Source organism: Neolamprologus brichardi, chromosome 7 (assembly GCF_056152115.1).
Source record: "Neolamprologus brichardi isolate AB-2024 chromosome 7, ASM5615211v1, whole genome shotgun sequence".
In the NCBI taxonomy this organism is placed as follows: domain Eukaryota; kingdom Metazoa; phylum Chordata; class Actinopteri; order Cichliformes; family Cichlidae; genus Neolamprologus; species Neolamprologus brichardi.
In genome coordinates this window covers 29,394,604-29,421,833 of record NC_142110.1, presented here as the reverse complement: position 1 = coordinate 29,421,833, position 27,230 = coordinate 29,394,604, and the positions used below count along the sequence as shown (strand labels likewise).

At 44.0% G+C, this 27,230-nt stretch overlaps 2 protein-coding genes, 1 long non-coding RNA gene and 3 other non-coding genes across 6 annotated transcripts; 2 read left to right on the top strand and 4 right to left on the bottom strand.

The window, feature by feature from the left end:
- Positions 1 to 1,430: 1,430 nt before the first annotated feature.
- dqx1 (DEAQ box RNA-dependent ATPase 1) lies at positions 1,431 to 12,408 on the top strand. Its single transcript, XM_006782147.3, has 12 exons — positions 1,431 to 1,725; positions 3,599 to 3,964; positions 5,445 to 5,638; positions 6,481 to 6,934; positions 8,276 to 8,575; positions 8,701 to 8,800; positions 9,831 to 9,989; positions 10,152 to 10,343; positions 10,445 to 10,570; positions 10,857 to 11,047; positions 11,138 to 11,328; positions 11,597 to 12,408. The coding sequence occupies exons 2-12, from the start codon at positions 3,629 to 3,631 to the stop codon at positions 11,805 to 11,807; spliced, it is 2,454 nt and encodes an 817-aa protein (XP_006782210.2). The 5' UTR covers positions 1,431 to 1,725; positions 3,599 to 3,628; the 3' UTR covers positions 11,808 to 12,408.
- A 258-nt stretch (positions 12,409 to 12,666) lies between these two features.
- On the bottom strand, positions 12,667 to 18,949 carry smyd1a (SET and MYND domain containing 1a). Its single transcript, XM_087843457.1, has 10 exons — positions 18,673 to 18,949; positions 17,122 to 17,298; positions 16,142 to 16,355; positions 15,919 to 16,049; positions 15,566 to 15,604; positions 14,638 to 14,824; positions 14,469 to 14,561; positions 14,195 to 14,358; positions 13,020 to 13,188; positions 12,667 to 12,939 (listed from the first exon to the last, which is right to left on the bottom strand). Exons 1-10 carry the CDS (start codon positions 18,807 to 18,809, stop codon positions 12,847 to 12,849), a joined length of 1,404 nt encoding a protein of 467 aa, XP_087699583.1. The 5' UTR covers positions 18,810 to 18,949; the 3' UTR covers positions 12,667 to 12,846.
- An 850-nt stretch (positions 18,950 to 19,799) lies between these two features.
- LOC118455836 (uncharacterized) lies at positions 19,800 to 21,225 on the top strand. Its single transcript, XR_015719275.1, has 3 exons — positions 19,800 to 19,856; positions 20,337 to 20,540; positions 20,693 to 21,225. It is a non-coding gene; the product is annotated as an uncharacterized LOC118455836 (long non-coding RNA).
- A 1,054-nt stretch (positions 21,226 to 22,279) lies between these two features.
- LOC148102059 (U6 spliceosomal RNA) lies at positions 22,280 to 22,385 on the bottom strand. The gene has a single exon (XR_015719384.1). It is a non-coding gene; the product is annotated as a U6 spliceosomal RNA (small nuclear RNA).
- A 1,695-nt stretch (positions 22,386 to 24,080) lies between these two features.
- On the bottom strand, positions 24,081 to 24,186 carry LOC148102058 (U6 spliceosomal RNA). Its single transcript, XR_015719383.1, has one exon. It is a non-coding gene; the product is annotated as a U6 spliceosomal RNA (small nuclear RNA).
- A 2,525-nt stretch (positions 24,187 to 26,711) lies between these two features.
- LOC118456025 (U6 spliceosomal RNA) lies at positions 26,712 to 26,817 on the bottom strand. The gene has a single exon (XR_004844326.1). It is a non-coding gene; the product is annotated as a U6 spliceosomal RNA (small nuclear RNA).
- Between the last annotated feature and the right edge of the window lie 413 nt (positions 26,818 to 27,230).

Genomic DNA, 27,230 nt, shown 5'->3' with positions numbered 1-27,230 from the left:
GATGTTTGAGGCCTTTATGTATTTTTAAGTTATGAGTTGGTCAACAGATAAAAACGGTCTAGGTTTCATGACAGCTCACCCTGAAATGTCAAATCAACATATTTTTGTACAAATACATTTTTGGCATGTCATTCTTCATCATATTTTGGCACCTACATATCAGGACAAGTACTATTTGTACTTTTGGGGCCTGAAATAATTTTAAAACTTTTGTTTTTGTGTGTCATGTTGAAGAGGAATCAGCTGAAGAAACCTTTAAACACAGCCACTGGTAAAACACTGCCCTCTGCTGGGGAATGTATCAATTAAAATTTCCAGATGGTAATTACAAACACTAAATGTGAAAGTTTTCCAGATTTGAGGGAGGGGAAAAGAACACACACACACCAACAGATAAATATTCCTGTCACTATCACTTTTGTCAAAAATTATGGTAAGATTGCACATTTATTTTGATAAAATATACTCTTTTTGGCTCCTTAAAGCTGCCCTGTGACCAAATGACTGAAAAAAACATGTGGTTTAAAGTAAATACTAATATATGAATACAGAAAGGAAGGTGGAGGAACCTAAATAAATGTAGACATACATAAATATTCAAATATATTTATAAAAATTAGAAATATAGAGTTATATATAAGATTTAGAAATAAATATAAAAATACAGGAATACATATGTGCAAAAATATAAATAAATTAGTTAATTAAACTGCTTATCCAGTGGATGTGGCTATAGATATACTTTATATTAGATAAATATCAGTGTAGTACAGCAAATTTTAAAATACAGATACAGAAATAAATACTTGCATCATTTGTTTTTCTTCTTTTTTTTCTTCCCCCCTTTCTCACCATCTCTACTCCCTTTTCTTTCTCTCCCTCCCTCTCTTTCATTCTTTCTCCCTGTCCTATCCCCCAGTCATGTCTGTAACAACTGAAAATCAAATCAAATAAATACATAATTATAATAAAGGTCAGTCAAATGGACCAATACAGCAAGGCCATGATGATCTACTTGGTAAAGTAAATCCACTTGGCATCTTTCTTGGCCTTCAGACAACAATTCTGATGGCTAAAGATCCAAACGGGACAGGCAAAAAAAAAGAAGTTTTTATTTATTTAAATATTTATTCATTTTTTTTGTGTGACATTGTGCACTCTTTGTATTTTATTTTATTAATTTGTTTTTAACAATCTTAATTATTCTTGTATTACCGTGGTTATGTGGGTCGCGCCACAGAACTGCTGACCTTGATGTCCAAATAATACACATAATTTTAATTTCTTCATAAGTAAAAAACAAACAAATAAAGGGATGTGGGAGGGGGAAATGGAAGAAAATATTAACTGGCCTGTCTTTACTCAAGTAAAAATGTCGAACTTGTTCCGTGAACGCCTCTCTGTCACGCTGTGAACTCTCCGAGGTTTCCTCAAAGCAACACGAGCTTTGACAGCTCGACGTGCCAACATGGCGGCTGGCAGCTAACGCAGACACCTCCTCCTCCGTCTTTATCGTTATCTTTGTCAGCAGTGAAGAGATCAGCGGGCCCGGGGAGGATTCACGGAGAGGGCCGGTGAGCGGATGTCTGTCCCGGTCTCTGTCTCGCTGCTGTCCGGTACGTGACGCCGGCTTTTTTTCTGAACCGACAACAACAACAACAGGAGGAGCGGAGGGTGGGCTGGTTCAGCGGGGCTTCTTCACCTGTCGACCGGTATGTCTCTCAGGTAAGAAGGCGTACCTGTGACTGCTCGTTGCTGTGCTGGCTTTCCTCCCTCTCGGCCAAGTCAGGTGACCCGTTGGCATTAAAATGGCTCTCAGAGATAAGAAAAGAGGAGCGGGCGGCTGACTGCTGTGACATTAGTCTGCTTAAATAGACTCGTCAGGCTTATTAAGGTTAAGGGTCAGAATGGTGCCACATCACCCTGATACAGGCTTATTTCTCAGAGGCTGTTTTTAAACCCGAGGTTCTCCTAAACAGAGACTCCACTGTCTCTGCTGTAGAGTCACAAGAGAAGGTCTTTTGTTTGTCATCCAAATCTAAGCAGTGGTTTTCATTAACACCTGAACCTGGTGGTGGCTCCACCCATGAGTGATTCATATTAGATAATCCCCTCCACTTATTCTGCTCCATTTTTTTTTTTTTTTTTATTTGGACTGAACTGAATAGCTTTGCATGAGTCACACTTCAAAATAAACCTTCTTTATTATATAATGGTCTTATTTAGCTATTCTGTCTTTAATAGGGCGTTTCAATTATTGGCTGCCCCTCATAAACAGAAGTGGGTGGAGCTTCTGTGTGACTGAGATGGCATGTTAGGAATATCCCCTCTGCCAGAGGCTGATATGATGGGTTTAGACCACCACATCTAACCAAACAGTTTTCAGTAGCTGAATAGAGCAAGGAAGCAGACATCGACATGAATGACCTGCTTCTGTTTTTCATCTTTCATTAAAAACATTCTGCTCATTTCAAGCTATGTATTGAGCATATGAGTAGCTTAGCATGCTTCAAATTAAAAAATAATCCTCCTTCATCTAATAAAGTCCTCTTCTGATTGGTTGCTCCTCGTAAACAGAAGTGGGTGGGCTACTGAGCAGGAGTATCCAGGCGGTCTGAGTAGTTTTTGTCACCTTAACATAATCAAGGTGTTTTTAATGATAATTAATAATGCAGTACATATCGAAAAACATGTCCTCAAGCTGCAGAGAGGCTTAAATAAATATATATTTAATATAAATAAAATATATTGATGTACTGTCTGGATAGATGGGAGCAGGATTAGGGGGGTTAGTGTGGAGTGGGAAGGGAGGCTTATTAGCAGCATATCTGGAGACTGTAAAGAAGACATAGAAAAGGATGAATGCTGGGAAACCAGCAACAAAGGCCGAGTGCTGAAAAGCAGCACAGGTGGATAAATTTGGCTTGGCGCCGGCACATTTGGCAGGGCTGAGTATTTGATTATGGAGCTGCTGTCATCCGGTGTGCTTCTGGTCTGACTCCGGCACACCTGAAACCACACAAACACAAAAAGGAGACGCTCAGGGAGGGGCGCAGGTCAGCAGGAGTGAAAGGTAGGTGGAGGAGGGTGTGGCACATGAAGCAAAATCTGTAGACGGCCTCTGTCATCTGTTTAACTTCCACCTGCTGGTTTTGGTTTTGCTTTGTGTGTTTGGATGGTTTTGGCCATACAGAGTACTTTTTGCTGTTTACATAAAGACACCTCACAGTTCCCACTGAACTGAGTCAAACCCTGAGGACCGCTGGAGAAATTAGGCGGGATCATGATCAAAAATTGAACCCTTGCTGCACATCCCTACCTCAGTGTTTTCCCTCTTCTTGTGCTTTTATCTGCTTCTCTGTCTTCCTCACACACGTGAGCCGAGCAGCAGGCACCCAGCGGGTATGTGCTGCAGCTGTCTGATGACCACGGTGGCGTCTGGGCGGAGACGCACATTCCTCAGCTACATACCAAACATGCTGGTTCCTGTGAAGTCTCAGGAAGTAGTCTGGGCCCTCAGACTCTTCCTCTCTGGTTTTGCAGGAATTGGTGAACTTTGCTCGTTGTGACCTTTAGTTGTTTGTTTTTCTCTCTGCAGGTAATCTAAGGAATCTCAGATAACCTGCTGATGATGTCATCACCGATGGCAGCAAAGCCATCCACTGCCTCTGCCTCCCAACTTCGTCCCTCCACAGCTCTGGACTCACTGTCCGTGTCTTCCCTCTTAAGCGGGGATCTGGACGATGAAGAAGATGGAGGAAGTCGAGGCGGTGAGGATGAAGGACTGGGAGACCTGGAGGTGAACCCTTATGATGGTTTGCCCTTTTCTTCGCGATACTATGCCCTGCTGGAGGAGAGGCAGCGTTTTCCAGTGTGGCGACTCAGGCAGAGTCTGCTGGAGCACCTCGAGAGCCACAACATGGTCCTACTGAGCGCGCCCAGTGGGTCTGGCAAAAGCACACAGGTAACCACAGGCAGGAAAACGTTTTGGTTTTTTCGAAAATGTAACAAAGCCAGTCAGATCTGTGACTGCCTCCCAGTTGCTCCCGTTTAGAGAATTTCCTAATCCATATTTGCATTCTTGGACTCTACTAGAGACGCTTTGCATGACTTAAAATAATCCATCTTTATCTTACACTTTGCACAGCTACGTTTGGCATCAAAAACGAGGCCTGATTTTTGGTCTTTTCTTTGTAAATTCAAACTGTGTTTTGAGTTTTGCTGGTTTAGAAGCCTGTGTGCTTTATGGTGGTTTTACTGGTCTCGCTCATTTAAGATCAGACTGAGCTGTATGTGTCCAGTCTGACACCCCGTCTTTTAACATGACTCGTGTGTGGAGCCAGCCTCAAGTGGACATCAGAGGAACTGCAGGCCTGGAGGTGGTTTCTGTGCCGGGTCTGTTTCTCAGGGACGATCTGGTTATCTATATACCTGCTCCATAGTCACACCCACCCACAGGCTAATGAATGACACCATTAAACCACTGTGATAGATTCACAGTGCTGTGCTGTAACCTGAACGCTCATTTCGTCCTGAAACACCCACAGATCTCATTTCCAGCACCTCCTCCTCCTTCTCCTCCTCTCTGTGAGTCTTTATGTGCTCGTTGCTTCGGTCTCTGTTGATCGGCTGTTTTCTGTGATACCATCACTTTGTCTTTCTTTTTGTGTTACAACCTTTATCTGCGCTGTCTGTTTATTAACCTGAATCTGGGTCACATAGCTGTTATCACTTTGACCTTTGCCCCTCAGTGCACTCGCTGTATGTCAGTAATTTCTTCTGTTTTTACTCAGTGTTGATGAGTCCTGATTTCCTCTTCAAGGTTTAATTTAGAAGAACAAAAATGTGTCATAAGGCTACATTTTTGTCTATTCTGGGTCTGAATATTTTGCTTATTTTGTATTTAATTCTTTATTCTTAGTTTGGGTCCCCATCAGCTTCCCCCTCCTCCTCTTAAGATCAAATGAAAGCTTTGATATGGATTTAAGCTCGATTTAAGGCCCAGTTTGTTCTCTTTGGTAATGCGTGGATGACACTTGTTGGCAGTTTATTTATTGCTGTTAATAAGGGATGGATGTAGCCATGGTGATGTCACCCACTGGTTTCTGCACCTTTTGAAGATGACTAAATGTAGGTCATGTGCAGGTTTTGGGACTTGTGCACCGGTTTCTTGTGGTGTCTGAGGTCATGCAGCATGCAGGTGGTTGTCTGGTCGCAGGCATGGCAGGCTCAGTGAGCAGACTTGACTAGCAGACGAGGGCAAATTCAAACAAGAGAACCAATCACAAGCAGCACTCAGAATTTGAATGCTTACAGCCAAATGACAGCAGTCCATCCAAAACCTCACGATGTTGCACAAGTATAGTGTGAATTATAGGCTTTGAAGAACTTTATTAAGTCTAAAAACATTGTGTGACCTCTGTCCTCCCATGTGCTCACTGCAGGTTCCTCAGTGGTGCGTGGAGTATGCGCTCTCCTACGAGTTCTCTCATGGCCTCGTGTGCTGCTCGCAGCCTCATTCGGTGGCGGCGGTGAGTTTGGCCCTGCGCGTGGCCGATGAGATGGACCTCAGCCTGGGTCTGGAGGTCGGCTACAGAGTGCCCAACGATGATGGCTGCACGCCTGACACCATGCTCAGGTTAGATCGTTTTGAAATCTTACGCTGTTTTCAAAGTAATTTCATTTCTGCAGTGGCAAATAAAAAGTATTCAGATTACTCTGAAATTTCTCCTTTACTCTGTCTCTTGTATCTTTAGATACAATATATTTTTAAGATAAATGCTTTTTATTGTGAATTATAATGTTATTTAAAAAATGAGGCACACAGTGCATAGAACAGAGCAGCACTGCTTCTTGTTGTCAGTTTCAAACAATTAGGTAATCGTAAGTAAAAGTAATTAATCTGCGGATTCTTTGAATCTTTGCTTCAATATTTACACTAGATATTGTCTTTCTTCTGCTTTCAAGATCAGCTGCCATCACTTCATAACACATTTATACTCTAATCCAGCAGGTACAGGCAGTATATCTTATAAGCATTGGATGATTGGATGATGCCCCTCTGCAGGCTTCCAGAAGGTGATCAATCAGGGGGGTCTTAAAAAGACGGGAGCTGAAATGGCTCGTTTCAGTTAGATGAACCGAGTGGTTACCTAAAGGCTCGATAAAAGATAAATAAGGATTGCTTTGAACGGAGCTACTGTAGCTCGTTCCCTGTTCTCATTTAACTCACAACAAGGAAGCAAGTATCAAATTATTCCTTTTGTTATTCTTTGAAAAGTCTCTGAAACAAACCTGCATGAAACATTTGATCCATGTTAAAGTCTAAACTTCTGCATCTCTGGATTTCTTTGGTTCTGGATGAAAATATTCCTCTGCCTTTCTTCTGCCCACAGCCTCACCATCAATTCTTATTCTCTGTACACCTTTAGTTTCCTCTGAGATTGATCCACGTGTCCTGTTTTGATGCCCTCTCTGCAGGTTTGTCAGCGACACGCTGCTGCTGGAGGAAATGATGTCAGACCCCCTGCTGCATCAGTACGGCGCCGTGGTCTTGGACGAGCTCCAGGAGCGCACAGTGCCCACAGACGTGCTGCTTGGCCTGCTGTGTGACGTCTGCCGCCAAAGGCCAGACAACTTCCGAGTGGTCCTCCTCACTCACCCCACTCTCGCCCCTCGGCTTGCCACCTTCCTGGGACCCTCTGTCCCTCACCTCTCCTTGGACAACCTCCCCTCAGAGCCTGCTAATGGAGACCAGGAGGAGGAGGAAGAGGGTGGAGCAGTGGAAAGGAAGGCTGTGAACGTGGAGGTGGAGACACTGTACAGGGAGCTTTCGGCGGGGAAGGAACCCACCGCCGTTGCCTGTCACATGGTGCTGGATCTGCACCGGAGAGGAGAGGAAGGAGACGTGATGGTGTTTCTGGCCAGTGCACAGGTACACAAGTAAACAGCCACGGAGAAGAAAGTAGATCCTCCGAGGTTTTTTGTGACAGAATATCTTTAAAAATTAATCTCCACATCAGCAGGCATGAAAATAATTTAAATACAACTTCTAATGAAGGAAAGCATGAATCATTTAACAAAAACTAAACCAAAGACTGATTTAATAATAATGTACACTATATTAATGCCATAGGAAATTAGTCCTCTGCATTTAACCCATTCACTCAGTGAAGCAGTGGGAAGCCACCAATCCAGCACTTGGGGAGCAGTGTGCGGAGACGGTACCTTGCTCAGGGGTACCTCAGGGTTCGGTGGATTCAATCCCCCGACCTTCCAATCTTGGAACCACCTACTGAGCTATCTCTGTTTCAAACAAAGTAAACAACACCTGGGCCTGTTGGTACAATGACACCTGATCTTATTCCTTTAACACAGTGTTTAGTTTTTACACTTTAACACAAAGCAAATTACCCAAACCGATCTTCATTCTTTATTCTGAGCTGTAGAGTTTCACCACCTTTGTCCTGCAGAGCAGTGAAATAAGGTCAGCTCCGCCTGAGAGGCGTCTGGGGCTTTGCAGGTGTCTGATGTCCCAGCTCAAATGAAACTACAAATATGCAGAAATCCCTGTGCTTTCTGTACATATTGACCTTCACTTTAGACTCTCATTTAAACTCCCTTTGTGTCAACATTACCACACCTCCTGCTCCTTCACTCACTGTTGAGGCCTTGTCTCCCTCGAGGGTGGTTTAGTTAGGATTACCTGGAGTGGAACAGTGTCAAGTTCTTTTTAAATTGCCACTAAGTGACAATCAGCTCGTCCTCAGTTTGGAGAAGCAACGCTAGAAGAGAAGGGCAGCTGCAGGTGACAGCAGGCCACCTAAAAACATTCACTCTGTTAAGTGTGCTCTTTATTTAGAATATTTTTACTTCTTTGTCTTCTATCAGAGAGCTAAAACCATCAAACCTTGGCAGGAGCATCATTTAACCTCACAGAGCACAAGCTAGGTGAGGGTTTTTTGTGCTTGTTTGTTTGTGGAAGCTGTTTTAGTTTTAGAGAAATGCCCCAAAAGGAACCAACAGCACAAACAAGAGGAAATTGGCAATGGAGGCAAAACCGTTTATGTATCAGGTGGTAAATGTTTATTTCTGCTTTAATGTCAGGCACTTTAACATGGGAGAGTATGGGGACTGACTCACTGCTGTAGCTCCAGTGGACATCAGGGGAACTGCAGCTGTTAGTGCTTTTTTCAGCCTGGTGATGAAAACGTGTCCCCTGAATCACACCCTCACAGTGGATTTGATCGTGTCCTGTCTCCTCTCTGTTAAACAGGAAATAGAAGAGTGCGCCACCCTGCTGGAGAAGGAGTGTGTAGCTTTGAGTCCTCAGCTCGGCGCTCTGCGACTCCTCCCCCTCCATGCCGGACTGGGTGGGCTTACCCAGCGGATCTACGAGTCCGACCCTGATGCGTCCACTCTGAGGGAGGACGGCAGCTCTGAGGACAACTCGGCACTGGGAGCTGGAGGTGTGGGCATAAAAAGGAAAGTCATTCTCACCGATGCACTTGCAGAGGCGTCCTTCTCACTGCCCGGAATTCGCTACGTCATCGACATGGGGCTCCAACTAAAAAATGTGAGTTTGTTTTTGTATCAACAGCAATATTTCATGTAAAAGTACTCTTTTTATTATCACTTAATATGCTTTACGCATATTCAGGCCTGTTTTTGAGCTTGAATTTAATTAATGGTTTGTGGCAGGTTTATAATCCACAAATAAGAGCAAACTCTCAGGTTCTGAGGACGATCAGCAAACACCAGGCCGACATGCGCACTCAGAGGGTGAACAGCCACCTTCCAGGTACGCCATCTGTTCAGGTTTCACTCCCACACAAATGCTTCCTGAGGGTTAACAGTTTGCTGAAGAGTTATGAAGCACTGACTGAGCTAATCACAGCTCAAAGACTGAAAGATAAAACTCCATTGGTATTTCCCATAGACTGTAAATAAAAGATGGCCATAGCTGCCATGATGTCACCTGCTGGTTTCTCAACTTTGGTGGTGAGAGTCTGAAGTGACCATTGATCTATGAATTTTAAGTTTGCACATATTCGCACCCCCAGCTGGTCGCAGCAGGTGCAGCCCCTACCTGAGCCGGATTCTGCTGAAAGGCTTCTTTGTGTTAAAAGGAAGTTTTTCCTTTCCACTGTCACTAAGTGCTTGATGATAGGGTGTATTGCAGTATCTACCATTTTAAGGCAGCAGAACAGCTCATCTTTACAGTCGCTCCAGGCTGAACAGTGATAATCAGGCTGAACAGCTGCCGGGTAACTTTAAATGACCTGAAATTGATTTAGTGACAGCAGCTCTCTGAGATTTAGTTTAGATGTAATTTTACCAACTGAGTAAGGGCAAAAGGGGTGACAAATTCTAACTTTTTTTTCCCCCAGAAATAAGCTCAGTGCAGGATTTGGGGACAGACAGTAACTTCCAAAACCTTTCAGTAGATGATAGCATAAATGTATCAGTGATCTACAGAAGTAAAAGAAGACCATTAAACATGAGCAGAATACAGCGGGGATTAAATGGTTTTAACTTTAGGTGACTGTGAGGTGTAAAACAGGGTCGTCAATAAAAGTTTCCATGTAGTTATAGTGCAGTTCCTCTCGGCAGACTGCATGCTGCCATCTTATGGTAAAGTTTGGTATTACATGGACAGGGAGCGGCCTAGCTCTGTATCTTTCTTCACACTCTGCTGGCTGCTTTGGATAATTCTGGGAGGATTTGAACTATTTTTAAACAGGAGTTTACAGAAAATGCCTTTAATATGTCACTTAAATCGACCTGCAGTTTCACTATGGCTGTAAACTGTGACTTCTCTCACTTTTTAGGCCTGTGCCTCCGTCTGTACTCCCAGTCCCTGTATGAAGAGGGGATGGCGGAGGCTCACTGTCCAGGTGTGATGGAGGAGAACCTCAGCCACCTGGTGCTGCTGCTGAAGAGGCTGGATATTGCCGACATGGGGCAGTGCAAGTTCCTGGACAGACCAGGTGACTTTTTGCAAACCTCTTCTGTGCCACAGAGCACACAGTGAAGGAGGTACACGTTTGTACCCATGCTAAGGAGACAGTCTTCTTTAGCTCTGCTTTTTCATGGAGTGGTACTAGTTTGGATTTACCATCATACCCTCCTCTCTCTGCCCCTCCCCCCAGCCCCTGAGGCCCTGATGCAGGCCCTGGAGGACCTGGACTATCTGGCAGCGCTGGACGACGACGGAAACCTGTCGGAGGTTGGCATCATAATGTCAGAGCTGCCCTTGGAGCCGTCGCTGGCGAAAGCCCTGATCGCCGCCTGCGAGTACGACTGTGTCGACGAGCTGCTCACAATAGCCGCGATGCTCACGGGTAAGCAAGCATTACAGGAAATGAAGCCCGATGAGAGACATTCGTTCTACATTGACTCTTAATAAAGAACATTTGATCTGATCTTTGTTTTCTTGTTGCAGCTCCTTCCTGCTTCGTCACTGCAGAGCCCAGCAGAGAGGAGGCTGCCGTCACACACTGGAGGCCTCTGATGCACACAGAGGGAGATCACATGACTCTCATCAATATATATAATGCCTTCTTGGAGCGTACGTACACTTCACCTTCATCACAGATGTACTGTGCTCAGCAGTGATTGTGCAATATTTTTCAGAAGCTTTAGGCAACTTTTTTCCACTAAACAGAGAAATGTAACAGAACAGCCCGTGGACCCGTTTCCATGCTGTATTTGACATTAATAAAGTTGAAGCCTAAAGAAAAAAAAAAAAACCCCAAAACATTTTTACTGTTGTCTGGGTACAAGTCCTGAAATTCAATAACTGCTTCTGCTGGTCCCTCTCTGATTGCTGGCCGGCCTGTGTGTGATCACTGCAGACAATCAGGATGAGGCCTGGTGCACGACAAACTTCCTCTGTCACGCCGCCCTGCGATTGGCTGTGGTGATTAGGGCGCAGCTGCTGGAGGTGATGCAGCGGATAGAGCTTCCTGTTTCTCCTCCCACTTTCGGATGCCAAGACAACTGCACGAACATCAAGCGGGCTCTCATCTCAGGCTTCTTCCTCAAAGTAAACTCCTCATTTTAAAAATATTTTTACCCATATTTCTGCTCTTCAACTTGGTGAACTTGTGTAACACTGACTCCTCCTCCTCCTCAGGTGGCTCACGATGTGGACGGCTCCGGTAACTACCTCCTGCTAACTCACCGCCACGTGGCTCACCTTCACCCCTTCTCCTCTTACCTGTGTCGACAGCCGCGGCCCGACCCCCCCAGCTGGGTCCTTTATCACGAGTTCACCATCTCCCGCGACAACTGCATTCGCATCGCCTCTGACGTCCACCCACAGATGTGAGTTAAAGCTGTGAATTGGCTGCAAGATAGTAAAAAAGTGGCTTCATGCAACTTTATTAAAGTGAAAAACATTTTTAATCCCAGTGTCTGAGCAGATTATAATCTAACTTAAAAATCAGACCCTCCACAACTCTCTCAGCTGCCTCGAGCAGCCTGTGAAGGATGAGGGCGTAAAAGAGTCGTGTTTTGAGACGCTGTTGTCCCTTAGTGCTGATTATTATCACCTTTAAGCATCTCTGTTGATGCCTGTCGTGATTCCTCATAGGCTTGTGGAGCTGGCGCCACAGTACTTCCTTGGAAACCTGCCTTCGAGTGACGGGAAGGAGCTGCTGATGGAGCTGCGGCAGAGCCTAGAGCCGCCAGGGCTGTACGATCAGGAGGGGAAGGCGCAGGAGCACGGCCAGAGTCCTAGAGACGCTGAGGGGGGGCAGGAGCCTCACAATCAGTCCAGCACTGAGCTCTGCGTCATCCAATGAGAAGGGAGAAGGGGCGGAGCTTCTCAGGAGAGGATTCTGAAGACTTGGCGGTCTTCTTGATGTGACTTTACACGTGCAACACTAATGTACAGTCCTGTGTGTCTCCTCCTCTGTGTGGCGGCTATGAACATTCACACCTCATTTCCTCCTCCTTTTTTTTTTTGTTGACTTTATTTAAAAATGAATCTCAAACATTTGCTTTTATTTAAAGAGAGATTTCTATGTTTCTATGAATTTAGAGTTTTAAATTAAAGACAAAAAAGGAAGGAGTGATGAGGGTGAAATACCGGAAGCAATACTCCCTGTTAGTGTACGACCTTTGACCTCTATGCAGACGCCCATGAAGAGGTGCTTCTCAGGGCTCACTGTGATCTGTCGTGATGCTGATGCTTTCCAGCTGTTTTGATACCGTTTTCTTGCTCAGTCTTTTCCCTTTTTAATAGAATTTGTGTCGGTGCAAAAACTGCTTTGAATAAAGTGAAGTTTTCATGTTTTCAGGATTTCAGCTGAGTGATTTTGCACTTTGTAGCTACCTGAGTTTTAACTTTTAAAGTCGCTTTACTGTAAGATTTAAAACTGAGTTATTAAAGAGAATTTCCTCCTCCAAAGAGCCTGTTGGTCTGTCAGTGAGATTACACATAAATGATGAGGCTAAACCACAGACTGTAAGTAAAAAAGGATGTGCCAACCGTGAGTTCAGCCACTGGTTTTAGGTTTTTGGGCATCGGGGAAGACTGTAAGACTGTATTTCAACAAGAAGCAGGAGTGTCAACTTTGTCCTTGCTCAGCGAGCTGTGTAGATGCATTACTCAGGCAGATAAAATTTACACTGAATGATAAACACTAGTGATGCCTGTAGTTACAGCACATGTATCTCCACTTTTATTGTACATACATGCAGCATATTGCATTACAAGCTGCAGCTTTGCAATCAGATCAATCTCTGCTCAGGGGCTGTTTGCAGAGCTTTAGGGGACTCGGTATGTACATGTCAGCGGACAGTTAAGATGGGAGCATCAGCGGTGAAGGTTTCTGGTGTTCAGTGCTTCAGTGCAGCGTCCCTCATGGTTTGGTACGCAGCCTTGTTCTGCTTAAACATCTTCAGCTCCAGCTCGGTCTGTGTGCGCATCCCCTAAAGTGCAAAAAAGTGAAATCAGTGAATTTACAATTTATTATACCACTTAAAGACCAAACATGTGGGTGCAGTGTGACCTCCAGGTCTTTGGTGATGGCGTGGTTGGGTCCATGGGTGACCATCAGGATGCGGTAGGCCTGACAGATCAGGCTGTGGCCCTCCTCGATCTGCCCTGCATGCCAGTGGGTGACACCTGCCCGCATAATGGCCATACCCAGCTGGGCGTTATTGGGGTGGTACAACTTCCTGTTTCCAAAAGTAAAGGGGGCGAAAGTCATCCAAAATCGACATTTTAGATGCTTTACATACACACTCTAAAGCAATGAGTATATATTATAAATGATTTATTTATTATTTGTAGATTTATTTTATATTAACTCTCAGCTCCAGCAGGATTACAGGCCAGGTTGAAGTAGTGTGTCTCAAGCATTCATTTAAAAGGCTCTGATGTTTAGGCAGATCTGTTATGAAGTGATGGACTGTTTCAAAGCTCAGAAGCAGCAGATAAAAAGCGTTAGAACCTAGCCTTTGTTTGCAACCATTTGAGTTGTGCTCCTCCACATCGAAAGAGGCAGTTGAGGCGGTTTTGGTATCTGACTAGTATACCACCAGGACACAATCTAAGTGAAGTGTAGGACACATCCTACCAGGATAAGGTCCTGGGGCAAACCCAGTATACGCCAGAGGTATTATTTACTCTTTCCTCAGTCTACACCAGCCTCCATGTCCAAGTTACTAACATAGCAACCACACAGCATGATGCTACCACCACCATGCTTTACTATAGGGGCAGTTTTAGCAGATTACAGGCAGGGACTGATTTTTTTTTTTTTTTACCTCAAAACTGTGTTTTTTGCCTCATCGGGTCTAATAGTCTGGGTCTTTCCAGCTGTTCTAACAGAAGGGCCCTATTAATGAAGAACTACTGAGATGGCTATCCCTAATCTCTTCAGTGGAAGTTTTGTTGGAATAACCAGTTCATCTTTGCTCCACAAACAAGACCTCAGTCACTTTCTCTATGAAGAGTCCTGGTGGTTCCAAACTTCTTCCATTTCACACATGGTTTTAGACCCTAGCTCCCATGCATGACCTACCAAAGTTTAATTATGGAGGTCTGCAGCGAGTTAAGCAGACATCGGGACTCCTAAATGTGCTGTTCTGGTCTGCCTCATGGAAGCGCTTCCATACTGGCCTCACTTCTCAAACCTGGGGGCTATGTTGATCTGATACGGAGTCTATTATCAGCACTAACCTGTATCCCTCCACCATCCTGTGGGCGTAGTCTGCTGCCTTGGCGAAGGACCGCTGGTATGACAGGACCTCGCTGGCGATGCTGAGCACTCGCAGCTTGTACAGGTTAGTATCTGCCAGGACATTCTCCTGCTTCTGCAGACACTCATAACACAACTTCAGCACCTGAGAGAGGAAAGGAGAGATGCTGACTAGACTGAAGGAGTTAACGAAAGCATGGCAACAGTCATCAAGAGAGGGTTAGGTGGAAGGAAGCTGACAGGGGCGTGGTGTACCTCATTGTAATCTCCCTCAATGCGTGACTTCTCAATCTTCTCCAAAGACTCCTTACTGAAGACTGTTACCTCCTTTACCTTATCCGCAGATGGCTGAGAGAATGAGAGAAAAGTCGAGGTAATAAACTGAAAATACACTTTAAAAACAGTCTAATGTTTGCCCTCGCACTTTGCTGTCTGCACCCGCTGTCATCAGGTCATCCTCGATGTGCTTGCTGCAGTGCTCACAGGTGCAGTCAAAGTGGAAACGCTCCTTCAGCTTCTTCTGGCGGTCAGCCGAAAGGTTCAGGAAGTCCACGTAGCTCACGGTCAGCTCTTCTCCCTCAGGGATTTTCCCCAGAGCCCGTAGCTCAATCCTGGGACAGAGAAGGACCGGATGGTGTAGGTTTCTCAGTCATCCAGGTCATGGTAGTCTAAGGAGCTTGGAAAGAAAGTGACTGGACTTCTTTAAGTTTGGTGAAGACATTTCACCTCTCATTCAAAAGGCTTCTCCAGTTCTAAAACCACGTGGTGTAGAGTCTCAGTAAACCCCAGTGAGGGTTTACGATGGTTATCAACCATCTTAAGGGACAACTCTGAGGACATGACGATGTATGTAAATTGTTTTATAGCGGAGGAAACTGGACGTTGTTACCTATCTGAATATCTTGAATCCTGGAAGTCGATTAGTCCATGTTCACTATGATCTCTGCATACAAGTGTACTTTTAGAGATACTTTTAGAGTTCTTGTGGAAAAGCGGTTCATGTCTAAGAACCTCTTTAGTGCAACCAAACATGCACAGATGCTATGAAGAGGAAACTATCCACAGAGATCAAAACTGATTTTCTACCAGGCTGTAAACATTTTTATTTCTGCTGTGAAGTTGTATATTTTAACACAAGTCCTATGGGGACTTGTGCACTTCTCGAGGGAGCCTCCAGTGGACAACACAGGAACTGCAACTCTAACCTCAGTCTAATATTTGTGAAGAAAGATAATAAAACTGTATGTAGCGTTCTCCGTTATAGCTGGAATAAACACTGGCGTGTGTCTCTGTGTGTTCTCACTAAAGCCAGTCATATGTCGGAACAAGTGGTGAACGTCTGGAAAACATACCTTCTCTGAGAGTGGAGAGCAGAGCTCACAGCTGACTGGCTGCAAAGAAAAGAGAGAGTCAGACGTTTATACGCTGCACTCTGTTTAAAGTAAAGCATCGGTGTGGTCCACTAAATCTGCCAGACTCTGGCATTATTACTGTACTTTACTTCCCTAATATATGCGTCCATATATATCTGTAAATTAAGTCGTCACAAGCACAAAAGACACATAATAAACAACTTCTTAGTGTTAGGAGGATAAAATTCTGCATGCTTTCATTAAGATTTTTTCAAATTGTAGTGTTTTTTTATGAAATGACCCTGAGAGGTTTATTTCATGATGGAGCAGTGCTCCGCAGCTCGGATACGTACTTCCCGTGGTTGAGGATGACGGTGCAGTTAGGCCAGCAGTCATGGTTGACCAGGCACAGGTTGGGAAAAAGACCCACACCCACAGCCTGCAGCCCTCTTTGGTCACTCAGGGTGAATCCATTACACTTGATCTGCAAGAACAGACACAGATGGCAGGAAGGGTAAGAAGAGGCAGAGGCAGGGCTAGGGTGTTGGATTTGGTGATTAATGAGGAAACACTAACGATGCCAAAGATGTGTGAGATATAGTCGACAGAGTGCTGCCTCGTCCCGTAAGACCAGTACTGAAGGAACTTGTGCACGTCAGCCCGGAGCTGCTTAAAGTCTTCGGCGGCCAGGTCGGCCACATGCTCCTGCAGTTGGTCAACGGAGATCAGCTGACTGTCGGAAGCGATGCCCGTGTCCTTGTGCATACGCCACAGCACACGAGCTGCCAAGCTGTCGCAGGAAGAAACAGGAAATTGAAGGTTCATTCATCCATGTCCAAGATTCCTGGGAATATCAGCCAGATCATATTCCAGGACAATAAACCTGGCAGGAAACGCATGATGTAGTGCAATGATTCCAGGTATAACTGGGATTTTGTTGTAGATACACAAATCTAAAACAATCATGTGACACAAACCCCCAGCCTGGCTGATTTATTAGACTCAGATACCTGGAAGTTCAACCCACTGATCATGACAGCAGCAAAGGCTTTAACCAGGTACCCAATGAGCTATTTAGACTTTGGTTAAGCTTTTTAGTTGGGTTGGTCCACCTAATTTGGAATACCCTAAATGAACCCCACCCCAAAAGAAACTTTACCTATTTAGCACGTGGCTAAAACAAAATCCAATGCCAATCTTAGCTTTAGATGAGTCACAGGTATTTTGGGGATAACAGATAAATGGGATTGCTGGTAGTAACCAAATACAAAACAAGATTGAGCACATTTGGACAAACCTTGCACTATCACATTTAACATCACTTCCGGTATTAATAAATCTTAGTTTAAGCACACTTTCTGGTACTTCGCGGCCTGTAAACAGCTCTTAACTGCCGGGAATGTGTGAAGTCTAGAATGTGTGAAGCGTTCAAGGGGAGTGAAAATCTGTCTTTTCATACAAACTTTATTTATCCAGGAAGCAAAAACTTTTCAGATGTTAGCACATTTTTCGATGGTGGGAAAACCCAGAGGTCTCTGTCATGCACATTTTCTTACCGAATATTCTCGCTGGGCGCGCTGCCGAGCTTCTTGATGGCGCCACACTCCTGCTTGTGCTCGTTCCAGCACGCGGTCTGGCAGGTTCGGTCGCAGTAGTGGGCAAACTTGCACTGAGCGCAGCGGTGCAGATTGGCCTGATGGCGGAAGCAGCTGTGGCACACCTGGGTGGCCAAACTGAAAGAGAAACACAGACAGGTTAATGGTAAAATCACAGAGATGAGGAGTGCTCCTATGTTCAGAGAATAATGAAAGTGTGTAGCTGTTTTTCTAGTTTCCCTGATTCTCATTTCTTTATCATTCTTTTAAACCTCACAGAAGTTTGCAGGTCTGTGTGTAAACTATTTATTTAGCCCTCTGTGCCGGTCCAAAACAACGCCAAGCAGCCTTGTTAATGCCTCTCACCACTTACAGCGTCCTCAGTCTCTTTGTAGTTTTGGACAGCTCCCACCTTACACTGTGCAGAAACCCTCAGTGCATGCCTGCTTCGGTGAGCTGCCGTCTTGCAGATACGAGCTCTTATAAGGCTGTAACACTAACACTGCTACCAGATCTGTGTCTGGTATTCTAGCACATCAACAAACCAGCGTTCCCTTTAATACCAGCTGATTTTAGCCATCAGAAAATCATTACTAACCAAAGCAAACATGTAGAACGCTCAAAAAAATCAGGAATCAGCTCCCGCCTGATCCTGAGATCCAATAACTTTAGTTCATTTAACGAAGGCATAAAATTTTTACCTTCTTGTATGAAATTACAGTTGCAGGCCCTCATCATAATATCTCATAGTTTCAATAAAGATCAAAGATTTCATGTCCTCGTAGAGGAACAGAAAAAACAAACTAGTTCTCTGGATGTTTGTTTTCCAATAATTTGCTGGATAAATCTTCAAAACAAGGAAATTTTTGCTTTTTTACCTACATTTGGACACAAGAGTCATTTTCTATGTCAAAAGGTCAACTGTCAACTTTGGCGCCAAAAAAACAAAACCAAGCTTGAACGACTTTAAACTCAGATGGCTGCAACTTATTCAAACCACTGAAACCAGCAAAGCAGACCACATCAATCCAGTTCTTAATGACGTCGCAATGGCCTCCTGTGTGTCCCAGTTTGACTTTTGCTGCGTTGTCAAACATCTATCCCTCTCAGATTTTCGGGGACAGGTCTGTTTTCTGTCTCCAGAGGCCAAACTAAACAGTGAGAATCAACCTGCAGATCACTGCATACCTGAAACCAACCACAATGTGCTTTTTTATATTCCATATGTGATGCTAAAAGGCGTTACACTCTTAAATCTGATCTTATATTAATAAAACCTGAACGTTAAACCTTGTAAAGGTGCCATAATCCTTTCTGCTGGAGCCTCCTCACATTGGATCCAGAACTATGTCACGCTCAAGTACATATGACACCTCGATGGCCTTCGTGTTGCTGATGTCATAGAATTCAGAGGTCTAGAAGGAAGGTCACGACCCTGAGATGGTGACCAATGCCCACAGTCTGAGTACACCTGAGACGTGTTCATGCAAAACCCAGAACGACCAGGCGTACCTGTCGAAGACCACAGCTGCAAAGCTGGGCTCGGAGAAGATCACTTCCCCCGTGTTGAGCTCTTTGGTGGCCCTCAAGCCTCGACCTTTGCTCCCGGCATCAAACAGCTCAGCTCGCTCCATGTTCCCTACAGTCATTGTGCCGGGCAAACAAAACACAGGGGAGACAGTGAGGAAGGAGAAAGCAGCCGTGGGCGGGACAGGCTGAGGAAGTGCAGGACTCTCACTAACATTCGGGTGCCCTCTCTCTCTCCTCTTAGGCCGACCCCTGCAGAGGCCAAAAATAACCCTGAAGGGGTTGAACCACCTCAGCAGAGCGGTAAGAGAGGGAGGGAGGTGACGGAGGTATGAGGTGGTGCATGTGGGTACCCCTTGTTTGGGTCGGTTCCCCCAATGGTATTTTGGTCCGGGGCAGCTGTGGCTGTCTGTCAGAGGCACATGACAGGAAACAGATTCAGTGACTTTATCTTTGCTTTTTACAGTAGAGTGGAGGTGACTGCACCCAGTTTACACTCATTAACACATAAAAGAAGATTTTAAAGTCTTCTTTTATGAAATACATAGAAATAAAGTCACTTTAGTGTTAATTTTCATTGGAAAACAGACAGAAATACAAAGCCATGCTTCATATTTAAAACAATAAATTACATTATTCCTGTTTTAAAGTCACACCATCCACAAAGTGATGAGTCTGAAATAACTGCTGACCCAATAACCAATAAAGTGTATATCAGTCATGCTGACTGGTCACATGTGCAATTAAAAGCATTAAAAGATTCAGGACCAGTAGCGAAGAGGCAGAGCCAATGAGAAAGTGAATCCAGGTGTGAATTGTTTCATGCTGTGGATGCTGCACGCTCAGCACCAGTATGAAGAAAACATGTATAAATGATATTTCCAGTAAATGTACATTGGTTACAGGCTGTGATTAAGGTACTTAAAATAATACTAATATGTGGTATAGCCTGAACAACCTGATTTATCAGCATCAGCATTTAAAATGGTTTGTAAATCTAAATAAGTAAAGAAGAGACGAGAGAAACAGCATTTATCTGTGCTGTGAGTGTCATTGTCAGAGTTTATCCACTAGAGGGCACTCTTCAACATCCCTGTTAGCAATACAGTTTGAGGATTTGTTCCAGTTTCTTCATTGACCCCCCCATCGGCAGAACTCCGGAGAATCGTGTGAGTACCGATTTATTCCGTCTTTCTTTGCTTTATTTTCATGAAATAATGGTGAAAAACAGTTAAATTATATTATTTCAGACTCACACGAGGCTCTCTGTGATTTTCTTTCTGTGACTGTGTGAATCAGTGATTTCACAATGTTTATCTAACACACGGGCGGAGGATTTAAAGTCGGTACACAGTTTTGGTCAGTGTTGTGTTAACCGAGCACCGTTCACGCTGTACATCCGGTGACTTATTCCACTGTGAGAGGATGATCCAGCTCATCATCATAACATCTGTGCTCGCTGCAGACATCACACTGTATAAAACACCTGATTCTACAAGTGAAGGCTTTGATGAAAGAGTGAGCAGATTACTAAAAACGGTGTCAAATTCTCTCTGTTTCACATCCAAAGTGCTTTAAAAACAAACATATTGAGTTAGATTTTTCTTTAATCACTGCATTTACTATCTCATACTGATGCCTAATTTTAGAAGGAGCATTTAACATCTGGGAGAGCCCCCACTGGGACCCTCATCCTAGAAGCCTCCAAAGAAGTCCAGGTCATCGGCCAGCCATCTCCTGCTGCTACTCCTCACAAGGCTCCCCCTCCATCTTTGGTGGCTTCTCCACCATAACCGAGCAGTTCCTGGCCTCGTCCAACCTGAGCCCTGGTTTCCACTGCCAGACCAGATGAGGTGAGCCAAAGGTGTTTAGTCTTCACGTGGGTTTGATCAAGCCTGCTGTGTACACAGGTCGAGGATATAATGAAATTTTCACCTTTAAGCTGCTCTGTTCTCACAGTATAAATGACGTTCATACTTTGAGATCTACGTGTGATGAGTTACAGAAAACTGATCGGGGTGGAGTAGCTGTAACAGCAGCAGGCATCAAGCTCAAAGATGTCAGCTGATACTCTGGATGAGGGGACTGACCCACCGTCATCACCTCCAATCCCCCCCCCCTTCCGATGCGGACGGTGGGTCAGCTGCAACGCGCAGAGATGACCTGATGCTGCCGTCTACATTGGCTTACTCTAACCCTACTCACCCATCCCTGTTGCTTGTCATGTGTTTCCATGGTGTTATGGTGTGAAGATTCGTGTGCTTTTGTGCTGAGGAGTTTTTGTTTTCTGTTCTCATACCAAGAAACTAGCCAATCAGGAGCTCAGTCTGAGCAGAGTTTTTCTCCTCCACTGCCCTTTTGTGTTGAACATTTCATTGTTGTTCTTTACGCTACCTGTTCTGACCTGTCTCCCCAATGTGAAGTTTGTGTAATGTATGTATGGTTGGAAGAGGTCCAATTTTGCTGCAGGCAACTGCAAGTCACAAATAAAGTCTTCATCAAATCAAATCATCGGCATGGATATCACCAGCACAGTGACATGTCTCCAGACTCCTTTTTAAAAAAGAAAGAACTATTTGGCGTCTTTGTTTACAGTTATTTCCATCACAGTGATAAGAAAGAATTTATTAGTCCCAGAAATTCACTTTGTTATAGCAGCAAAGTAGAAAGGGAAGGAATAAATCAATAGATGCGGCATACCTAAGAACAATAATAACAATAATGCAAAAACAGAAGAAAATATAAAATATACAAGGTAGAAGAAATATTTAGACATGCATGTAAACAACAAGACAAGCTCAACAGGTCAAACAGTGCAAACATGATCGAATTACAATTACGCCTGATTTGATAACAGAGTTCACTTCTGTGTGATTTCAGCTTAGACCGATTTTTGAGATATTCACAGTCATATGATGGAGTTCAATTAGAAACATCAGTGTCAGTGATGGAGGTCTTTACACTCCACCACACATTTCAGATATTAAGTCACGCTGAGGAGTCGGTCCGTGGCCTCCCAGTCAGGAGGAAACACTGCAGAATGAGAAGGACATTTTCTACAGACACACTTTATCACTGCTTACTACAGGTTAGCTCAGTCGTCTGAGGAGAGTCAGGCTTCAGTCTGAAGCATTATCCACACTAACCCTATCTTCAGAAACCAACAGGATATAAAAACATCATTAACTCTGATCAAAGTTTACATTTCAATTGAAAGCGTTTAAGTGTCCCCTCTCTCTCTTTTAACACGCACTCATTAATTTTTATAAATATTTAAATAACATAAAAATATTACTTAACTGCTGTTAAACACGTTTCTGAGCACGGAATCAGCCTCTGCTCAGGAACATTTACAGCATAATGTGCGGCTTTAAACTTCACACTGATCTCATGTTACAATCCTGCTGTGATCTCAGTAAAAGGCAGCTCTCTGCTGTCGTGCAGGGAAGCTGAACTTAGCATGTGGACTGCTGCCATCGCCTGCTTGTGTACCACCAGGGGGCGGAGTCAGAGGCACTTTCTGCATGATTTAATGATACAGTCAATCAGCTAAAGAATGATTAAAAACAGATTTTGTGCGTGTTTTAAAAGAGAAAATGAGGAACGCTTCACGAATTTGCGTGTCATCCTTGCGCAGGGGCCATGCTAATCTTCTCTGTATCGTTCCAATTTTAGTATATGTGCTACCGAAGTAACACGACAGCTACAAGGACCCGGGAGCTATTTAAAGCCCTCCGTCACGGAAGCTGTCTGAGTCACGGTTACAGCGGGAAGACGCTTAAACTGCGTTTAAACTGATGGGAAACTGCAGCAGAAACATGTCTGGGTGCTGCTGGGTCGGTTATACATCTGTAAGAAGACACAGAGGCTCAGAGAGCGCCAGTCTGAGTCTGTTCCTCTTTCTCTGCTTTCACTTTGAGCCTGTGAGACACACGGAGGCATTGTGGGTAATATACACAGATCAGTTGTACTCACACGCTGCTGATTGGACGGCTGAAGGCAGCAGAACAAAAGTAATAGTGTTCTTAATGTGATCCATAATAACAAACATTACTCATTACCACTTGGTGGTAAATTCTGCACATAGTATATTTCAGAATCTCAGCTTATTGTGGGCAAAAACACTGATCAGCTCCTTCAGGCTGCGGAGGTCGCGGACAAACAGACTCCAGGACAGCTTGTACAACAGCGCAATAGCCCTAATCAGTGCTAACAGCTGACCGGATTGGCTGCCTTTATGGACAATAAAAAAAATACTAATAATGTGCAATAAAAATATACACTCATACTTTTTATTTATGAAGTTACTGTGTTGTGTTCTCTTGTTTGTGTTGTGCGTACTGCCAACGTGGGACAGTTTTGCCATTTCGTTGTACTATTGCACTAGGTATGACTGTACAACGACAACAAAGCGTTATCTCTTATCTCTTAAAACACCAGCCGTAGTTCCAGTGGCTGCCTCAAGGCGTCGCTGTGTGGACGCGAAGCTGAGGAGTGTGATTGCAAGAGGAGGAAATCAGCCGCATCACCAATCTCATTAAAATTATCAGTTACTTCTGATCAAAGCATTAACAACGTCACCAAGATGACTCGTGACAGCCTGCACTAAACTAGTTGGGCCAGGTTACGAACCGGCGTAGAATATTTGTGAGATTTTCAGGTTTATGTCGGTTTTCTTCTGGACTCTTCACCATCTGACCCTAGAACTGAAGAAGCTTCTCGGATGAGAGGTGAAACGTCTTCAAGCAACTTAAAGAAGTCCAGACTCTTTTCTTTCCAAGCTCAGTAGACGTCGGTTTTCTTCCCACAATCCCCCGCCTGAAGGAGGACAGGTGACGGTGAAAGACTTTAGCCCAGCTTCACTAACGTTTGAAGAACTGGACAGTTAAAAATTGTGCTTTTAATTTTGAAATGTATGTCAGAAAAACACATTTATTACAGCAAATGAACATGCTCTGTATTAATTCACAAAAGACAAACTCGTACATTTGCAAAATACGGCTTCAAATATTATTCTAGCTCCACAACCTCCTGAGGAAATCGGCTCACACTGTGGGAAATATTTGAACTTCATGTTTTTTATTTCAGACTTTCGGCTGGGAAGGTACATGAGGACTGCAAAGAAACTCTCTGTCACCAACAACCATCTCCGAATTTATTCCCCCCCCCTACATAATTCATGTACAACGTTGGGGTTATATATAATATAATAAAGTTTTATATATATATATATATATATATATATATATATATATATAAAACTCGCTTTATTGATTACAAACCAAAGACACAGTAATTTAGCTAAATATTGAACGAAGTCTGGCGCGCACAGGAGCTACAGTCAGTCAGTTAAAGAATGATTAAAAACAGATTTTTTGCATGCTTTTCAAAAGGAAAATGAGGAACGCTTCACGAATTTGCGTGTCATCCTTGCGCAGGGGCCATGCTAATCTTCTCTGTATCGTTCCAATTTTAGTATATGTGCTACCGAAGTAACACGACAGCTCCAAGGACCCGGGAGCTATTTAAAGCCCTCCGTCACGGAAGCTGTCTGAGTCACGGTTACAGCGGGAAGACGCTTAAACTGCGTTTAAACCGATGGGAAACTGCAGCAGAAACATGTCTGGGTGCTGCTGGGTCGGTTATACATCTGTAAGAAGACACAGAGGCTCAGAGAGCGCCAGTCTGAGTCTGTTCCTCTTTCTCTGCTTTCACTTTGAGCCTGTGAGACACACGGAGGCATTGTGGGTAATATACACAGATCAGTTGTACTCACACGCTGCTGATTGGACGGCTGAAGGCAGCAGAACAAAAACCGACTCAACAACCCTCCTCCTTCATACCCCCGACTGACCTTCACCCGCCCTGCAGGCTGGGAGCAATGATTGGCTGGGAGAGAGACATCATCGGGAGGCGAAAGGAGAGAGACACCCGGCCCTGCTGAACTCAAACAGAAAGACCTCCACAGGGTCCGGATCCTGCATCAGGACTCAGATCTGGAGATTTTTCTCAGCAGGACCTGGACTCATTCTGCTGCTCACTGCCTCTGAAATAGCTCCTGATCTGGCCTCTATTTTAAAACCTCTCTTAATTATTGTTATACTGAATGCTGCCTCTGAACATTAAAATGGCCTGCATTTGTATAGCGCTTTATACTTTAAGTGTATTAAGTGTACATACACACATAAACATTAAGTGTATGTGTGGACTAAAAACTGCTTTGCTGTCTTTATTTTCCTGCGTTAAACTGAAGGAGGAAGTCTGCTTTTGTTTAAATGACAAAAACAAAACCTGCAGCTCCACCAACCTGCCACACAAGGGCGACACTGAGATATAAGAGTCTCTGATTTAAGACGACAGATCTCACCAGACTCCGTATAAAAATGGTAATATTTAGCAATCTCAGGGCATCGCTGTCTGACTGCAAGCTGCATAGTGGGCGTGCAAAAGGAGGAAATCAGCCACATCACCAATGTCCATTAAAAGTATAAATTACTTTGATCAAATCATTGACAATGTCACAAAGATGACTCATGACACCACGGAGTAAACCAGTCGGGTCAGCCTTCAAATCCAGAATAAAATATTGATCAGACTTTCAGGCTTATGTCGGTTTTCTTCCCACAATCTCCCATCTTAAGGAGGACAGGTGAAGGTGAACAGCTTTAGCCCAGCTTCACTAAAGTTTGGAGAACTGAACGGTTAAAAATTATGGTTTTAAGTTTGAAATGTAGGTCAGAAAAACACCTTTATTATTGCAAATTAGCATGCTTAATTCACAAAAGACAAACTTGTACATTTGTGAAATACGGCTTCAAACATTATTCCAAGCAGAGGTACATATCCTGCTGAGAAGATTGTCTCACACTGTGGGGAATACTTGACCTTCATGGTTTTGTTTTTTGTTTTTTATTTGAGTTTTTCGGTTGGGATGCTACATGAGGGCTGCACATCTCTGCAGAGGAGAAATTCTCTGTAACCAACATCCATTGTTGAATTCATTAAAACCTCCTTGCATAATTCAAGCACAAATTTGGAGTTGCTATAAAACTCACTTTCTTGGTTGCAAACCAAGGACACAGTAATTTATCTAAATATTGAACAGAGTCTGGCGCACACAGGAGCCACTTCTCTTTTTTTATCTTTATTTTCTTCTATGGAATTTACTTTGAAAGGTAATTAAAATATAAGGTAATCCATAGATGGTCGTGGAAAAACACCCCCCAGTTTTACTCCTCAGGGCCACTGCAACCTGCTGAGGAATTCATCTCAACACTCATGTCATTCATTTTGACTCAGACAGCATATTTGGATTCAGCGAGTCTTGAAAATCTTTAAATGTGTGAAAATCAGATTTTCTCTGTTCGGGTAACACTCACAGTATCTCTGGTCATGATCTCTGTCCATCCACAGATAGGGTGGTGGTGGTGATGGAGGGGATTTCCTTCAAAATGAAAGTCCTGCCCAAGTTGAAGTACAACTCAGGTCAACTGTGTGTTTTAATGAAAGTAAATACAGAAGAATAAATGTATATACTTGTATCAAATTTAACATAAAGAATGACATATTTTAATATTGTGTCTGACTCCATCACCAACACGTGTTTGTCCTGCTACAGCCCTTAATGTGAAAAATCTCACATTAAGGGCTGTAGCAGGACAAACACGTGAACTCTCAGAATGGCCTCCATTTGTCAAAATGACATCCATTATGAGCTAAAAACGTCCAACAAAAGGAGCGAGTGCTGACTCTCCTGGTTGGTCCAGCTAATGTGTGACCCCCAGCGGCGCCTCCTGTGATGTTTTTAATGCTTGCCTTAGACAAACTTCCCTTAGGCAGCATCATTAGAAGGTACAGAATACATTTTCACTGATCTGCAGATGACACCCAACTTTATCGATCCATGAAGCCAGATAACACACACTAATTAGATTCTCTACCACCAGGGGGCGGAGTCAGAGGCACTTCCTTTGAGTTAAACTAAAGAATGATTAAAAACAGATTTTTTGCATGCTTTTCAAAATGAAAATGAGGAACGCTTCACGAATTTGCGTGTCATCCTTGCGCAGGGGCCATGCTAATCTTCTCTGTATCGTTCCAATTTTAGTATATGTGCTACCGAAGTAACACGACAGCACCAAGGACCCGGGAGCTATTTAAAGCCCTCCGTCACGGAAGCTGTCTGAGTCACGGTTACAGCGGGAAGACGCTTAAACTGCGTTTAAACTGATGGGAAACTGCAGCAGAAACATGTCTGGGTGCTGCTGGGTCGGTTATACATCTGTAAGAAGACACAGAGGCTCAGAGAGCGCCAGTCTGAGTCTGTTCCTCTTTCTCTGCTTTCACTTTGAGCCTGTGAGACACACGGAGGCATTGTGGGTAATATACACAGATCAGTTGTACTCACACGCTGCTGATTGGACGGCTGAAGGCAGCAGAACAAAAACCGACTCAACAACCCTCCCACCCCCGACTGACCTTCACCCGCCCTACAGGCTGGGAGAGAGACACCATCAGGAGGCGAGAGGAGAGAGAAACCCGGC

Bases quoted from the DNA above. Each gene is read 5' to 3' on its own strand.
- smyd1a (XM_087843457.1), bottom strand. From the start codon at position 18,809: ATGACTGTAGGGAACATGGAGCGAGCTGAGCTGTTTGATGCCGGGAGC. The intron at 14,562-14,637 runs GTGCGAGGGCAA...TCATTCTCTCAG, and splicing joins CAGCGGGTGCAGACAGCAAA to CCATCTGCGGATAAGGTAAA. The intron at 12,940-13,019 runs GTCACACTGCAC...TTTGCACTTTAG, and splicing joins CCATCACCAAAGACCTGGAG to GGGATGCGCACACAGACCGA.
- dqx1 (XM_006782147.3), top strand. From the start codon at position 3,629: ATGATGTCATCACCGATGGCAGCAAAGCCATCCACTGCCTCTGCCTCC. The intron at 8,576-8,700 runs GTGAGTTTGTTT...GGTTTGTGGCAG, and splicing joins TGGGGCTCCAACTAAAAAAT to GTTTATAATCCACAAATAAG. The intron at 11,329-11,596 runs GTGAGTTAAAGC...GATTCCTCATAG, and splicing joins TCTGACGTCCACCCACAGAT to GCTTGTGGAGCTGGCGCCAC.